Genomic DNA, 16,986 nt, shown 5'->3' with positions numbered 1-16,986 from the left:
TATGAAATCTATTCGTTAGCTTGGTGAAAAGCTTTGGAGGATTTGATGTTTTCCCATTCAAAGAGATAGGAGCTGCAATTGCATGACAAAAATATCTGCCCATGGGGCGTATCAAAGATGGCCACAGAGTGAAATGGGTGGTCTTAAAGGTACTTTGGCTCAATATACTTGTTGAACAAGTGGCCTTTCCTCAACGGCTTGGGCTGAAATTCATTTCATTTTACCCAAAAATAAAAATTCAGTTTTTATTAGTTTCAAACCTATATGTCTGTTTTTCTTTTGCAGAACACAAAAGAACATATTTAGACAAATCAAACTGATCTATCTATCTATCTATCTATCTATCTATCTATCTATCTATCTATCTATCTATCTATCTATCTATCTATCTATCTATCTAACTGTCTATCTATCTATCTATCTATCTATCTATCTATCTATCTATCTAACTGTCTATCCGTCTATCCGTCTGTCTGTCTGTCTGTCTATATATCCATCCACCTGTCTATCTGTCTGTGCATCTGATTGTCTGTCGAATTCTGAGTCATTGAACGAAAAGGGGGGCACTCCAGTCTTAGACGTTATGAATATGCACAAATGTAAGCCACAAGACCACATGAAGTGTGACATTTGAGTCAGGACCTAAGTGTTTTGATTCTGTCATCTTAAAAAGAAGATTGTGAAGGCTGAGACGGTCTTTCATGCATTGCTTTATCTCACACAGCTGTAGGACTCAGCATGACAGCTTGTTTAAGCCTTTGTGTGATGGTTTGATAGTTTCCATGTGCACACTCAGAGCTCAGAATGATACATGTATAGACAGTTTCACTTCCTCTTAGCAGCAACGGCAAAAAGTGGACTACATTGATGAAAGAGTGTAGAGTGATTCCTCCAATCCTTTTTAAGTCCACATACTGTGCTTGGCTTTCCCGTTAGTGAGCATGGGGCACATAGAGAAGACAGAAGTAAATGTATAGAATAAAATGGGGATCCTGGAACAATTTGAAAAACAAATGTTTTTTGTTATTTAGTAGTACTGATTTTTCCTAGCCCTGCACATAGTTTCAGAAAAAAATAACACATTTTAAAATAATAAAAATAATTCTGACCAGTATTTGCTTAAGTTACTTTTTTTTTTAATTATGTTTTATTAAAAATAAAAGAGCTCTGAACTGACAGTTTGGGATTTTAATACTGTAGACTCTGTGTGTTAAATTAAGAAACCATTTTGCAATTCAGTCATGTGATGTATACAGATGTATGGTCTACACATTTACTGCTTCTGGGTCAATTCTATGGGGGAATTCATTAAGAATGCTAAACAGGGTGTCCGCGGAGTCTTAAAAAGTATTAAAAGTTGATAAATCATTTTAGAGAAAATTAAGGCCCTTAAAAAGTATTAAAAAGTCTTAAATGCCATTTTCCAAGATATTAAATTGTGTATCATCTTTTCATTATATATATTTGTCGAAAGAGGTTGTATGCTAAAGTTTGCCAGAATTTAATCATTGCGTTGGTTAAAAGTGGGATGTCTTGGGATGTCCTGTCTTCTAGCCTGACAAGCCAGACCCACATCAAGATGTCGGGTCTGGGAACACACCATTGGCAGGGCTCAATCCGAGGGGCGGGATAAACGGTTGTCTTTCAAATTCCCTCTGCACGCAATAGGATAGCGCTACAACCAACCAGAGCGTTTTCCCACCAGCGGAGCTAGTTGATAGATTAAACTTTTCTTCGGCAAAACTCCGAACACATCGTCCTTTTTTAAGAATGACTTCAGTGCCGTTCCTTGTTCTTTTCTCAAAGAAAAGCTTAACTCCAGTTCTTCCAGAGTCATGGCCAAAGTCGATTCGAAAGACCGCTGTTCGCCAGCAGCAGCAGCAGCTCTACTTTGTTTTAAGTAGCACGGAATTCACGCGGAACCGTCACAACTCTGCCATCATTATGTTAAGCCCGCCCACCGACTCTATACACGTTGTGATTGGCCTGACTTGAGTTTGGTTTTTCCAGCTAGACTTGCTAGACGACCCTGGCTGCAAAATTAAATTGGCTGCCGCTAGGGTGCGTCTAGATTTCTAGGCTACCTGTCTCCCTTAAAAAAACTTAAAGGAAGCGTATGTCTCAAAATCATTCTATTATCTGATAAGTTATCATCTCGGCTCACTCGGGGTACAGCTGCTCTTACCTGTCGTGAATGCAGTGATGGACAACTGTCATCTCATTCGATTGGTGTTTGGATTTCATGTGATTTCTCAATGTGGTGGTGATATTATGATAACTCAGTATTATTAATTTATTTGATAGTAATTCCAAACTTCGCGAGGCAGACGACGACATTATGTGATCAAATACAATCAACACGCTCCACAGCGCCACCCAGTGCATTTAATTATAACAAACTAAGACTGTTTAGTTGTGCTATCTTACAATCAATATAGTAAATGTAAAGTGTCGCCAATGTAACGGTTAAAATTTGAAGTGCGATGAGGTCTTAAAATGTATGGAAGAGGTCTTAAAAAAGGTCTTAAGGTATTAAATTTAACTCCATGATTCCTGTATATACCATTGGTTTGCACTGTCTGAAATGTTTTCAGACCTTTTCACTAAAGGAATTATTCAAATCAGGTAACGACTCAAAGAAGCCTAATAAATTAGTGCTAGCTGTTGTCTGCACTGTGCAATTCACAATTTTCTATATTTTGGAGGATTGTACAGCATGATTTTTGATCACCGCATGTCTGGATATATGCCTGGTTATGCCTGATGATCTCCATAATTTTATGAATTAATGCTGCCATGATTGCAAGAAAATATACGCAAATGTCTCTTCTAAATAATATTTGTAAAGTTTATAGTACGATGTTACACTGTAAAAAATTTCTAACCCTCCCAAATCAAAAATTTCAAGTGACCGATAACATCTAAATTTTTCAATTGGCCCAAGTGAAATTCTGTAAATTTCAATTGGCCCAAGTGAAAATCTGTAAATTTAATTTTTATAATTTACAGAATTTCACTTGGGCCAATTGAAAAATTTAGATGTTATCGGTCACTTGAAATTTTTGATTTGGGAGGGTTCGAAATTTTTTACAGTGTAATTATACTAGGCAAATACTGTAGTGTGTATTTTATAATAAGCCTAATTTGTATAGAAAGGATGCATGTTTGCTCTGAAAAGAATAATTAATTTACAGAAATACATTATATGCTTGACTGTGGGTATTTTGTAAATAAAACACAGGTTTCACACTTAAAATCTTTCTTTTTCTTTTTTTTTTTTATCTGAGAAGAAAAAAAAATGAAATCCTGTATTCTCTGTGAAGGTTATGGCAATCTTAAATGAAACACTGTTATTCCAGGTTGATTATAAGTGTTCAAGTTGTGTGTGCATGTGAGGGGTTGAACCCTTTGATGTATCTTTCAGATGCTTGCGCCACTGAAATGCCAGGTCCCTCAATCATTATCCAGTTCATGGTTATCAGTCGGGCATGGCTAGCTCATGGCACCTCTGCCAGCCAGGGCACAGCACCGTGCCCTCTAAAAAGTGCAAACTTAGACGCAAAAAGACACACTTACATTCAAACATGCTTAACTTACAACTGTAACTTCTGAAAAAAACATACTTCTGTTTAATCTCAGGCCTGACAGGTCATAAAACCAAAAAATAGATGAGTTGGCCATAGGTGGAGGGTGAACCAACTCCAGGGTAAGGCTAAGGAGATGCGCTTCCTCTTTAAAAACGCATTTAAATAGAATGTCATGAAATAGGTCGAAGTTACGTGTCACCTAGCAACAACCTACACATTCCAGCATAAATGCTCTCGAAAAATTATTTGTTATTAAAGCGTCTACATTTACAAACCACTATAATTTTAAAAGAAAAGCAATCGTATTGTATGCGTGATTTGGCATGGCAACCAATTCGAATAATAAATAACCATTGCCTTAATAATGCAGCAAACTACTGTAATCAATGAAGCTGACTGCACTGTGAATCTCTTTAGCCTACATAATGTCTACACTTTCTTTGTTATACTCGGCACTGGACAAAAACCCCAGCGTTTTGCGATGTGAGTGGATTCTAAAATATGTCTGATTGGCCATTGCATTAAAGAAATCAACAGATATGTTTTGATTGGCTGCAGTGCACAATGCTGCAAAAACACATTGTAAAAATATACCTTTGACGCTCTCAAGATCGCAAACACCAAATCTGTTTCGCCAGTGTTATTCTTACGGAGAAAACTGATCCTAGACCAGCAGTTATGGGCAGCTTTTACCTCTAAAAGCAATCAGAAGCAGCAGCAGTCAGTGGTTTAAATGAGAATATTCCAGGCTAGTCTCAAGTCCGTGGCTAGGGGAAGGCTAAGCCTTGCCTAGCCTTGCACACGCTCCGCTTATGGAGTTTCCTATATGTAGTGAATTGTAAAGATAAATAGAATACCAGCAAACAGATGCTGCTACATTGCTGTCACTCATTGGTGAGACTTCCAAATCAAACTAGAACTGACTGAAAATGGAGGGAAATCTGAATTGTTTGAAAAAGAACTCATAAAATTACTGTTTGTTTATTTATTTAATTATTTATTTATTTATTTATTTATTTATTTAGGGGTGTCTCTGGTAGCGTTTTGGGTACAATGTGCATTTATAATGCACTGTATAATATACATCACATGCATACATATATCAGAAAGATTTTTAATAAGTCTCTGCTCTACAAGGCTGTATTTATTTGATCAAACATACAGTAAAAAAAAAAAAAAAGCTGTATTGTGAGGTTGTCACTCTTAGAAAGTTCCAAAGATGAAGAAGAGTCCAAAGTTCCAGAAACTAAGTAATTTAATGATGTAAATCACACAGAATAATAAATCATGTGCAACAGTGTGTCCAACACAAACAACAACAGACAATGAACTGAGAAACCAAAGGAACTTAAAGGGATAGTTCACCCAAAAATGAAAATTCTGTCATCATTTACTCACCCTCAAGTTGTTTCAAACCTGTATGAATTTCTTTTTTCTGTTGAACACAAAAGAAGATATTTTGAAAAATGTCTGTAGCCAAACAGTTGATGGACCCCATTGACTTCCATGGTAGGAAAAAAAAAATACTATGGAAGTCAATGGGGTCCATCAACTGTTTGGCTACAGACATTTTTCAAAATATCTTCTTTTGTGTTCAGCAGAAAAAAGAAATTCATACAGGTTTGAAACAACTTGAGGGTGAGTAAATGATGACAGAATTTTCATTTTTGGGTGAACTAAGTAGTGGTACAAACAAGGTTAAGTAATGATTCACAGCTGAACTAAAATAACTAATCATATCAGTAACCAAGGTAACTAAAGAGTGGCGGGAAATTCAAACAAAGGAACACGTGAGACTGATGAAAACAAACTAAAATTATAAGGAAACAGACAGAATATATACATGACATAAATATTATTACAATATAATATAACTGTTTTCTATTTTAATCAATTTTAAAATGTAATTTATTCTTGTAATGGCAAAGCTGAATTTTCAGCAATCTTCAGTGTCACATGATCCTCATTATGGACAAACTATACAATTGAAATTCATAAATCTTAAAAAAAAAAAAGGCACAAACTGTTTTGAGTGTTCTTCAATTTCACAGTTAAGAATGCAGAGTGCAGTGGGTGATATTAGTAGGATGCGAGTTTTGTACTCTTGGTTATATGTTCTATCTGTGGGTGCCTTAATGAGAAGCAAGTGTGTGATTATTCACGGTGGGGCTTCTCATACCCCTGCACTGCTTACCATATTTGAAATAAACTAACAACTACTAACAATACTATTCAGTTTTTCATTGTACAGAGACATGTTTTAACTTAGAAATTTCAAAAGGATTGATGATATGTGTAAAATGATGTGTGTATAGATAAATACTGTTATGTATAAATTACCATAACACCCCACTTTCACTGCCCATCACTCTTTAAGAGGATCAATGATGTGTGGAAGAGGATGAGGTAATGTGTAGGAGAGTGCACAAAATAAAGAGAGGATGTGCTAATACACCCCAGCTTCTCTTATCTTTCCTCTTTCCTATTTACACTTCATCCCATGGTTTCCAGTCACTTTAATTATGTGATGGTGGACATAATGGCATGGGAATAAGTCAATTTGTAAAGCATGACGATGAATTAATAATGAAAGCAGGAGAGAAAAATGAATAATGCGTGATTGGCTTCACAAGGATTTACACTCTCATTTATTGATTTTTTTCTGCAAGTCAATTGACTTATATGAACCTCTGAACCTTTGGAGATTTTTTTGTATCTTGAGACGGTTTTAATGGGAGGTGAAGGACCCCCCATAGAAATATGAATGAGTAAAATCGATATGAGGGGTTTAGGAAATGGAAGTCCCAAAATTGTGGTAGTTAATTGAAATATAGCTGAAATAAAATAGAATATAAATATTAAATGAAAACCTTAAACTTAAAAAAAACCTTTTCAACTAAACTGAAAGTTTAAAAAATAAACTTTCATGTACATTTTTGTCAGATTTTATTACTGACTTGAAATCATACATTATTGAAACAATCTTGACTAATAGTTTTTTTTTTTATTGTCAAGCTGTACTGGTAAGCCTATTTCTTACATATAAAGTAACTGTCAGAGGACGTTACCAAAATGGCTACGAAGCAAACTGACTTACCTTAAGGGAGTATAACATTGGGTGGCCATGATGACTTTAGCCTGGTAAAGTTGGTATGAAATGGAGGTTACAATCTTTTCTTCCTTATATTGTGATGTATATCTCAGTGAAGCGGCTTCTCAAACAAGAAAAAAAAAATGTAGACTTGATTTTGTCTGTCTTGCATTGATTGGATCTTTATGCTCTTTCTGTAATCTCATGTGAGTGACAGGTTGTCCTCACGCCAGTGAACACATCATCTGAGAAGAGATGAGATGTTGCCACAAGACGGAGTAAAGTTATTTTGATTAAAGATTATGAGGGAACATGAATAAAAAAAAAAAAAAGATATTCATGCATAAATCATTTATAATAACTTCAATATTCCATAAAAAATAAGAATTGGCCATTTTGAATTCATGGTGACTTTAATTTTAACTGCGAGGTTAACATTTCTTTGACACTGACCTTGGAAAGCTCATATGATTGTTTTAATTCTAGTCACACTCACACTCATGTAGTCGACACATTCATTACAATGTGAAGTTAGTGGCAGCTCTTATAGAGTGTTGTGTCTGAGTATAATCTGATTGATTGCCTATTAACAGTTGTGAAGACAAGCGTGATTTACTCTTTCATATGAGAAATGACAGCTGATATTTTTCACACTTAATAGTGTCCATTTAGGTTTTAACACTTGTCCTCTGCAATCCATTCCCACAAAAAAAAACAAAAAAACTGTCTATTACTCGCCTCTTTTCAATGATTCCGTTGCACGACTTCCTACCAGTTACATTGCAAACTAGCATTTTGTAAAACGAAGCTCCCACTAGAGCAACCAGCCATGTTTTATTCTCTTATTCCCGGCCACCTCATTTGCAGCAACAAATATGTCTTAATGTGACAGTGTTTCCCCTATGCATCTGCATATGTGCTAGGATCTTGCTTTTTGTATAACAGTGAATGTTTTTCTCATGTCTTTTCTTGTTTTCTTGCCCTTGTTTGTTTCGTCCCAACAGAGAGCAAGGAGGTGTACAAAAGACAAGTGATGTCTATCACATGTATTGCCATGGGGATCAGCTTTCTAGGCACCCTCTGCATGGCACTCTACTGTCGGAACAAGTGAGTGGACCTCAGAATTAATCAAAGCTTGAGCTGTTCCCCAGAGCATATCATTTGAAAGAAGGGCACAATATAACAAGCTAGAGTAAAGAGCGACTGCTATGGAACCCAGAAACATAATGACTGGAGTTGGGGACATAATTACTTTCTCATAAAAGCACCCACAGCTCTTCTGGCCACCTTTCCAACAGGGATGAATTAAAACATTTTTGGCCTATGGCATGCTTCGTGCTGGTGCTGGTGCTACGTAGGCAGCTACCTTCTAAGAAAACATCCTAACCATCATAGAACAAAAAAATAATAATAATAATAATTTGCACTTGAATTCAGCAGTAGTTTGTTGTTTCTATAGACATATTGTGCAATATTCTAATTATACTATTTAATTGCATTTCATTTTTTTATTGAATAAAATAAACTCATATATAAATAAAAATGTATTTATTGAGTTATAAAAAAAAAAAAAATTCTCCTGTCTTGGAAAAACTGCATATATGAGGACGCCTAATTTTTAAAGTGTGGTGTCAAGACATTTTTCTAGGTATTCCAAGCTTTAAAATATTTTAACAGAAGTTTATCCTTTTCCTGAGTCATGTAAATTCATTGGTTAAAACAAGCTAGGTGGCTAAAAAGATTTTGAGTCAAAGCCTTGGAGTTGCATGTGATGCTGCCTTAGAATTTGGTCAAATTTAGATATCCTAGGAAACAGAATAATTCAAACTCCTATCTTAAGAACAGCCTTGAGAGAGTGTCTACAATGCTTTAAAATACTGCCTTTTGTAGGCATAAATAGGGAATGTGGGTAATAATAGCCACATTAGACTGAAACTTTGATTGATCTGTTCCATGCGGTTGAGTATATATCCATATTTCACCCATGAGTTGAGTCAAGCAACTGACTGTAAGTAGGAGCTCCTGAAGCAAGAAGGGGTGTGTGTGGAACAGCCCAGCAATTTCAATAAAACGCATGATACAAGTGAGCGAACTGACAGAAGAAAAATCAAATAATGATGTAGTGACATTTAAGTGCACCAGTAATTATTTTATCTCCCAGGAAAATAACTATGGGCTGTCTTGACTGTCAAAGAATATTCTTACAGATGATGGGTGATGTGTTTGCATGCGAATGAATCTGCTCATGTGTTTTTGTGTAAATGAATACCCCATATTTTGTATTGTTCTCTAATTATGCTGCCCCCTATAGGAGAAGGAGAGAAAAGCTCCAGGCACACTTGAAAGAGACTCGTAGCCAGAAAAACTACAACCTCAACTCTTCCAGCCTGGCCCGTAAACCCAGCCTTAGGCCCCAGCAAGGCCTGCAGATCCAGAAAGTAAGTTCCTCTGGTCCTTTTTATGACTGGCATCAATTTATGTTTTGTATGAGAATAGTACATGGATATTCTTAAACTGGAATGCATCTACATCTTGCCTTCCATTGTGTCTCTACTAGTGCATTCAGACTTTAAAAGACCCTAGGAAAATTGTTTTTGTGAAAAAGCCATTTTCTGTGTTGACGCATTTCCAATTGAAACAGGAAGCTTGGAGGGGACATATCAAAAGGATTTTCTTTTTTAAGAAAGTCTTTTGGGTTTACGGTTTCAGTCTGCCCATTGAGTCCAAATAAGACCCCAAAACGATTCCATTGACTGAGAGAACCTTTAATGGCTAAGTTATTCAGTGCCTGATTACAAAAATCCTAGAAAATCACCTGATGCACTGCATCTGAACTATGTCATTATGGCCATATATGGTTTAGAAATAATAGCTTAAGCTAACTAAAGATTATGAAATTATACATTTCTTGTTCTTTCTTTTTTTTTTTTTTTTATTGGCTTATGTTTTGCAAGATATGTGCTAGCTTAGCTTATCGCTAGCCAGTTAGTTGGCTTGCTTAGCCTAAATCCTGCACAAATGTTTAATCATTACTCAAAACTCACTTATTTTCTGAATGTTATCATTCTTGAGTTGTGTTCTGTATCCCGTTGTGCCTGATTCTATTCTGCTGTATGCTGCCTTGTCTCTATAATGCTCTTTTACTGTTCTGTATTCTGTTACTCTAACCTACTTATTATTTTTGTTTGTTTTGTTTGTCGTCATTGTCTACCCTATTGGTGTTATCCTTGTTACATGTACATGTTAAAGCGTCTTTGAGCACTGGAAAAGAGCTATATAAATAAATCGTATTATTATCATTCTCCCCTAAAAGTGATCGGCAGACCAAACCGTAAGTAGTAAAGACTTGAAACTTTGAGGGCTAGTTATACTCACACTGCCTACAATGTCACTAAGGCTCGCCCTGATCGGTGTGACGGGGGCGCTACAGCGGTCAAAAATATGAATGACTCATAACTCCTAAACCGTCAGGCATAGGCTCAAGTGTCTTATATCGTTGGAATCCTTGGCTCAAGGCGGACACAACGAATGCCCCAGATTTGCTCGCCGGTCTGGGAACATTTTCGGGTATTTTGGATTTTGTGAAAAATCTACTTTTGCGAAATAGTCCTAGGTTTTTGGTCCGATTGGAACCAAACCAAACAAACTCGTGAACGGAATGATATATTTTCACCAAACTCAGCACACCTATGTAACCGCTCATGCTGTGGTCGTGTAAAACTCTTTTTACGCTTGAACCCCAATAATTGCTGCTCACAGCTATATTTATTATTATTATTAATTATACATTTTAACATACCATAAACCATGATTTGCTACTTGCTACTGGCAGGCTGTTGCAGGGGGAGAAGCATTATCATATCAATCACAGCATTTGATTGGACAGACATTTGTAGTGCACATAAAAAGTATTATGAGTATTTTTTTTATCCATTCTCACAAAAGAGAGATTATAATAAAATGTCAATGCATTTATCTATCAATGTTGTTAAATGCTAGAAGTACTCTAGCATAAAGTTAGCCTCAAAGCTAAAAGACATGAGCCGCTTTTCCACCGTCGGTCCGAACGGTTCTAAGTCTGGTAAAGAATGGTTTCAGTTATATTTTGACTTGAGTTTGGTTCAGCACGGCCTGATTGCAAACTGTTCTCGGCCTAGAAAACCGTGCTGATAGAATGCGTCTCAGGATTGGTCATTTGTCTGTTGCATAGCTGCCAGTTTTTCAATGCGCACTATTTGAGTGACGTATACAAGTTAATAATAAAATTAAAAGAAATATCTGATCATCTTCTGCAGCCACTATGTACATCTCATACATCTGTAAACTCTTAAGATGAAGAGAGATAAAGCGCAGCTAGTATCGGTGTACCAATACTGAGGAATAGCTGTATTGAACCGTTTTAAATATTTCAGTATAGATATGTATCGAAAACTTTATTTTTTTTGTCAACACTTAAGAAACCTAAAAGATTCGGGGCTGGAGCCCCAGAAACCACCCCCTTGCTCCGCACCTGATGTGAGGGCCTCCGAATATTGTCTTTGACAAAGGAGGGTCTTGAAGTCAAAAAGGTTGAGAACCACTGGAATAGAAGCCACAAAACTCCATCACTCTATATAGTCAGGTTCTATCTGATAGTGATCCAATCACTGAAAATACATGTTTAATGGGGTTTCTGAGACAAATCCCATCACATCTCTTGCTCATCAGCGGGTAAAACCAAGAACAGCTGACGCTTTACACCACTCAGCTTGTTGTAATGAGGCTCTGTCACAGCTATTCAGGCTAAGTCTCAGAGGACAGCCACACTAATAATGGTAGTCATGCTAGTCCATCACTGAGGGTTTGTGATTACTGCATCATTCTCTGTCTTTCCAGCTCAGAAACGGTGTGCCAGTCCAGTGTCCTAGTGAATGTAGACAGTGCATTGGGAGATTTGGTTAATATTTTTCACGATCCATCACAGATAAGCCGATACAGACTATTTGCATGGCAAACACAATGGTAATTTGAATGTCACTCAAACCCAGTGAGATGTTTAATCGTTACAGCAATCGCACAATGTCAGAAAACATGCAAATGCCCGCCAAAGCAATCAAAACTAGGCCAGTGACAAGCACAGGCCTGCTTTTGACACATGATGTTAGTTTGTTTTTTCATGACAACCTTTTTGTTCTTTCAGTAATTATATGAATTGCAGTGAATATAGGATGAAGTGACTTGTCAAACATTTGACGCATATCTGAATTAGAGAAACCCCTGGTAGCAATATCTTTAAAACTTATAAGATTACTAATGTAAGATAGCCTGGGTTTCCCCAAGCTGCCTTGTGCGCAGCGCGATTTTATTCACGCTGCTAGGCAGCCTGGACACCATGGACCAGATTTTCCCCTTAAAAAGGGAACCAATCACAGAACGGGGAGGGAGCAGCAAGACGATGACGTCGTCTATGCGACACACCGAAGCAGTTTGTTTATATCTATGGATCCAACATGGCATCAGACGAGAAGTTACCTTTCGATGCAGCCTTAGATAGTGTTCTAAGTAGTTTAGAACGCAAGTTTATTTCGTCTTCTTCCTTGTCGAATTTCTGTCGCTCTACATACGTCATCTGGTATAATTGAAACGATTGGCTATGAGCTACGTACAGGCGCATTTGATAGACATTCGTGGCGCCCAATAAACGGCTCTGGGCATTCGTAAACCACGCCTCAAATACGAGAAAATGAACATGTGGTTATAAAAATATATATCACAAGATATGTAAGAAAAGTTCAACCCACAGGCATATTGTAAGGGGTTTTACAGTCAAAGACCCAGAACCAGATATGATGAATGAAGACCCGGAGTCAGAATTATAATAAATTAAAGATTTACTGAAGATAGTTTGCAGTTTCATCAGCAGAAGTCAGCTTCAAGACTCATACAGGAGTTCGTAAGCCGCCCGGTTACAGTTACAAAGATCACAGCAATTATACCCTTCACCAAGGTCTAAGCTATACGTCCTTGGTTCAGGCTGACTGATTCTCATTGGCTAAGAAATAGATAAACATAGTAATTTTCCAACCATATACAGAGACAGATTGAAGCATATCTCCATTGATTATGCAGCTGACACTCGGAGCCTGAAGTTAGGCACGTCGTGACCTTCCAGTTCTCATATTTGGGTTGCTGGCCGCCAACATGTCCAGAACAACAACTCAGTCAATCTCCAATAATGCCAGTGGTTCCTTAACCTGCAACCAAAAAGACTAACACACACACTGACACACAGCTTTTCCAAGGTTGGATTTGGCCAGGCTCTAACTATAAACAGGAGTCTCGTCTCAAAACATCAAGATAATGCGTTCTTTCTCTCAAGGAGAGCTACACTTTAGTCTAACTGGAAAGTAAGGTTTTAACTGAGAAAGGTTCCCTTAAATTATAGACTTCAATGTGACTTATAGTCATCAGGGTACCCTAGAAAAACAGATGTATGTACTGACACGTTGAAGATCTTTCTTAACAAAAACAAAACAAATTTCCATATTTCATTTCTGGAAGCCGGGCTAAATGAGCAAGCACTGTTACTGCATTCAGATATCAAATACAGACATTAGAGAATACATGAAAAGAACATTTCAGTAATCACACTGGTAATTTCGATGACAAAGTAAAATCTCACAAGCCTAGAGAAGTCATTCAACTCATGTGACATTTAGAGGAAAAATATTGATGAATACCTTTATTATAATTACTTATGACATATACATTGAAGCAGCAGTTTATTCCAAAATCCACACCCTTCAATATTAACAAACATTTATAATATGCAGGTAACATACAACCTGTCTGGTCTAGAATGATATTTTAGGCTGATGTTTGCCATGTAAATGTGAATTATTTGTTGTTAGCTTTGCCCCTGCATACCACACAATTTTTTATTATTATGGATGTGAAATATACCATTCAAACCGTTGACATGTGGCTAGCATGAGGGTGAGCAAGTTGAGCGATTCACAGCTCTCTAAACCCTGTCACATGTAACACATTTACTCCAGATATTCCTCTCTGGCATGGCATTTAAAACAATTACCATCTAACTTGGGACACATCATGCAGATTGCACAAGCTCTAGCCATGTCATAATGGCTAAATTAAAACATCCATTATATTAACATCCCCTCCTAACGTCCTTCTGAGACACCAGCATGTATTCAGCCTAATGCAACTATGTTCAAAGCAGGTGCATCGAAAAGAACATAGACATGTTAACTTCCAATGAGCTCATTATTCCCCATATCCCATATATTCGCCTCTGTATAGCTGTATAACAAAGTCATGCTGTGAGGAACTCGCTCTTATAGCTTTGATATGTGCCATCATGATGTCTGAGGTGATTTCTGCTATGCTACTTAGAAATATTTTGTAGAGTTAATTTTTTTTTACAAATCTCAATTTTCAGCTTATTTGTATTATACACCCCCCCAAAATAACATTTCAGTATGTATACATTTGACAGCTAAGCCTCTTCAAGCCTGTTTGTTTACCAGCATTTTCTGGAAATGTAGGTGGCTGTGCTTTGAAAAAATAATCTTCCAGATCAGAAAGATGCTTTCAAAAGATTTCGGACAAAGTCATTGATCGCCTGAACAGGTTCTTTTGAGTGTGGTCAAAGTGCATCTCTACGGAAAAAGAAATTGACTGCTTCAGTAATGATAGGCTTCTAGCTTTTCTAATACTTACCCATGTGATAAAGCGTTGAACTTAAATTCAGAAATTACCATTTACATCTTAGAATGAATCAGCTTTTTCAAACCTGTTGCATGAAATGATTTTTAAGATTTTTTGTAGCACTCTGAGTCATATTTTATATATATATATACACACTATTGCTAGAATATGTTTGGGTTTGAGAAAAAAAAAATTAACTGATGTTATAATTTCATGGTCACATGTTTCAAGCACTACAGAATGACCATTTTAGCAAACCATATTCTTTACCTTTTCTGAATATTTGGCTTTTATTTTTCTCTCTGAATTCACATAAATCTGGTATTAGTCAGAATGTCTTCCACCACATCCTCCCACAGATTCATTTCTACTCTTTCTCTGGCTCCCTTTTTCCTTCTGTATACATCTTTTTTTCTCGTTATAGCTCCTTCCCACTCACCTAATATTTTCAATAGCACATTCACTGTCATCATGAGTCTCTTGATCATACAGCTATGCAATTCATATTAACATAGAGAGAAAGATGGTCATAACATAAAGTAGCATAACATAACTGGCTAAAGTAATCATAAACTATTTTTTGTTTTGAATTAAAAGATAAAGTTGTATGTAAGTGTTTTTAAACATATGACTCATTTCAAAATAGATAAAACATTTTAAAATTGCCCATGGTATTGTTTGTGGGTTACATTTCACATATGTATTGTCAGCTTACTCAGCCCAGGTTTGAAAAAAAAAAAAATGTCACACTTGCATATGTCATTTGATTTCTTTGTCAAGGCAGTGTCAATATTTCACAGACACAAGACATTTCCTCCAAGCTACTGTTATATCACAAATGAAAAAGTCATGTAGGGTGGGATGTTACATGACGCATTCGAATCATAATGTAAAGATGCTCCCGGTCATAATTTGCAGAACGGAAAATAATGAGCTACTATGCACATACACTGCATATTTTTAAGCAATCACAATAAAGTTCCAGTGTTTCTGTAGCTCAAACAGTAGAGCATGGCGCTAGCAATGGCAAAGTCATGAATTGGATTCCCAAGAAATGCTTAACTGATGAAATGTATAGAACACAAGATGCAAAGAGGGCTACTGGGGTATAAAGTCTGCATCGCAGTGCTCTTTGGATGTGGGATAGTTCAGTGTGCAAAAAACATGAGGCCAAGGCACTTGAGAATGTAGAACATAAAAAGCTTTTATTCATGGCTATAATATTTTAAAAACATTCACATATGTGGACCCACATGTTTGATCATGTTTTTATAGGTTTTCTACATTCTCAATGTTTTTCTGCATGAAATGTAAGTTGCTTTGGAAAAAATGTCTGCTAAATGCATAAATGTAAATGAGGAAAGAAAAAGGATGGAGAAAAAACAATATGGTCTCTACTGCCACTGCACATTGTTCCCACAGTTCCATTAGAGGAAGCTATTGGGACATTGCTTGGATTTACATCCTATTGTTACAGTCCTAAAAGTGAAACTCTAGTGCCCTTCTCTGATCCCCCGTCAGCCATCAGTTCTCTTCCTGTACACTCCCTCTCTTCTCTTCCACTCGACACTGTGAAGTGAAGGTGGGATAGTGGAGGAGATTAAGTATCTCTCTGACATTTAGATCATTGTGTGCATTCTGCCTGAAGCAGAAAAGGGTTTTTATGAGGAATTCTTTCAAGGTGTGAAATTTAAATTAGATTTGTCTGCAGGTTCCATAGAGGTCTGTTGGATTATCTGAACATCAGTGGAAACCGTCCACTGACTCTTTGTCAAAGCCAAGAATCAAGGCAAAGAGTAGAGAAGATGACTGAGCTTTCTGGATGCATTATCCAACTGGGACTGAAAAAAAATGTATTCATTAAAAGTTTAGCTGACAGTTCATTGAATCGCCCATAGACAACAGCGTAATATTTAACATTTGTCTTGCATATTGTGTTTTTTGCAGTATTATAAACCCACAAGGTCCTTGCCACCACTTGGAGGCGCTGTTCGGGAGTCCAGTTTCGCTCAAAGCACTGCTGCCTCTACCAATCCACAAGGCACATTGACAGGAAAACACACCAGGTATGATAAAAGTCATATTGCTTCTTAAACAATCATCACAGCAAATTCTTAATGTCGTCATAAAACCATTTTTTAAAATCCTTCTAAAGACTGCTCTTTTTGCATAATAATTGAATGGCATTGCAAGAAATTTTGACAGTGATTATTGTAACGATACAGCATAAAGACCTGTCATAAAGAAGAGAGAAATTAAATTGCATGCAATAATGATTGCGGTACATTTACAGAATAGTATAAAAATTAAAATAATAATTATAATTAGCAATACATACATTAATATGCATTAATTCTGTCATAGCAAAAACATAGGTGGCAACAGTATATGGAAATGTAATTTACCAGTCAAGTGTTTGTTTATGGTCAGATCTCTGGTGTATTACAATATGGCAGGTTCATGTTTTGTTCCAAAAGATACAATAACGTTCAGAAGTTCAAGGGTCGGTTACATTTTCGAAAAAAGTCTTGTTCACCAAGCTGCATTTTTAGACAGTAAATACAGTAAAAGAAGTAATTGTTAGGTATTCCCGGGGTT

General features: G+C 36.6%; 1 protein-coding gene across 2 annotated transcripts in view; it reads left to right on the top strand.

Annotated features, from left to right (window-relative positions):
• The window catches only part of nrg3a (neuregulin 3a), a 314,521-nt gene that overhangs the window by 283,470 nt on the left and 14,065 nt on the right, over positions 1 to 16,986 (top strand). For both annotated transcript variants that reach the window (XM_079854769.1, XM_079854770.1), the window contains 3 exons: positions 7,683 to 7,785; positions 8,990 to 9,116; positions 16,336 to 16,454. In XM_079854769.1, the coding sequence (XP_079710895.1) occupies positions 7,683 to 7,785; positions 8,990 to 9,116; positions 16,336 to 16,454 (349 nt within the window). The remainder of the gene's footprint in view (positions 1 to 7,682; positions 7,786 to 8,989; positions 9,117 to 16,335; positions 16,455 to 16,986) is intronic.

This window comes from Squalius cephalus (genome assembly GCF_949319135.1).
Source record: "Squalius cephalus genome assembly, chromosome: 21".
NCBI classification, from domain to species: domain Eukaryota; kingdom Metazoa; phylum Chordata; class Actinopteri; order Cypriniformes; family Leuciscidae; genus Squalius; species Squalius cephalus.
The sequence above is the reverse complement of the archived record's forward strand: the minus strand, read 5'-3'. Positions and strand labels throughout refer to the sequence as shown.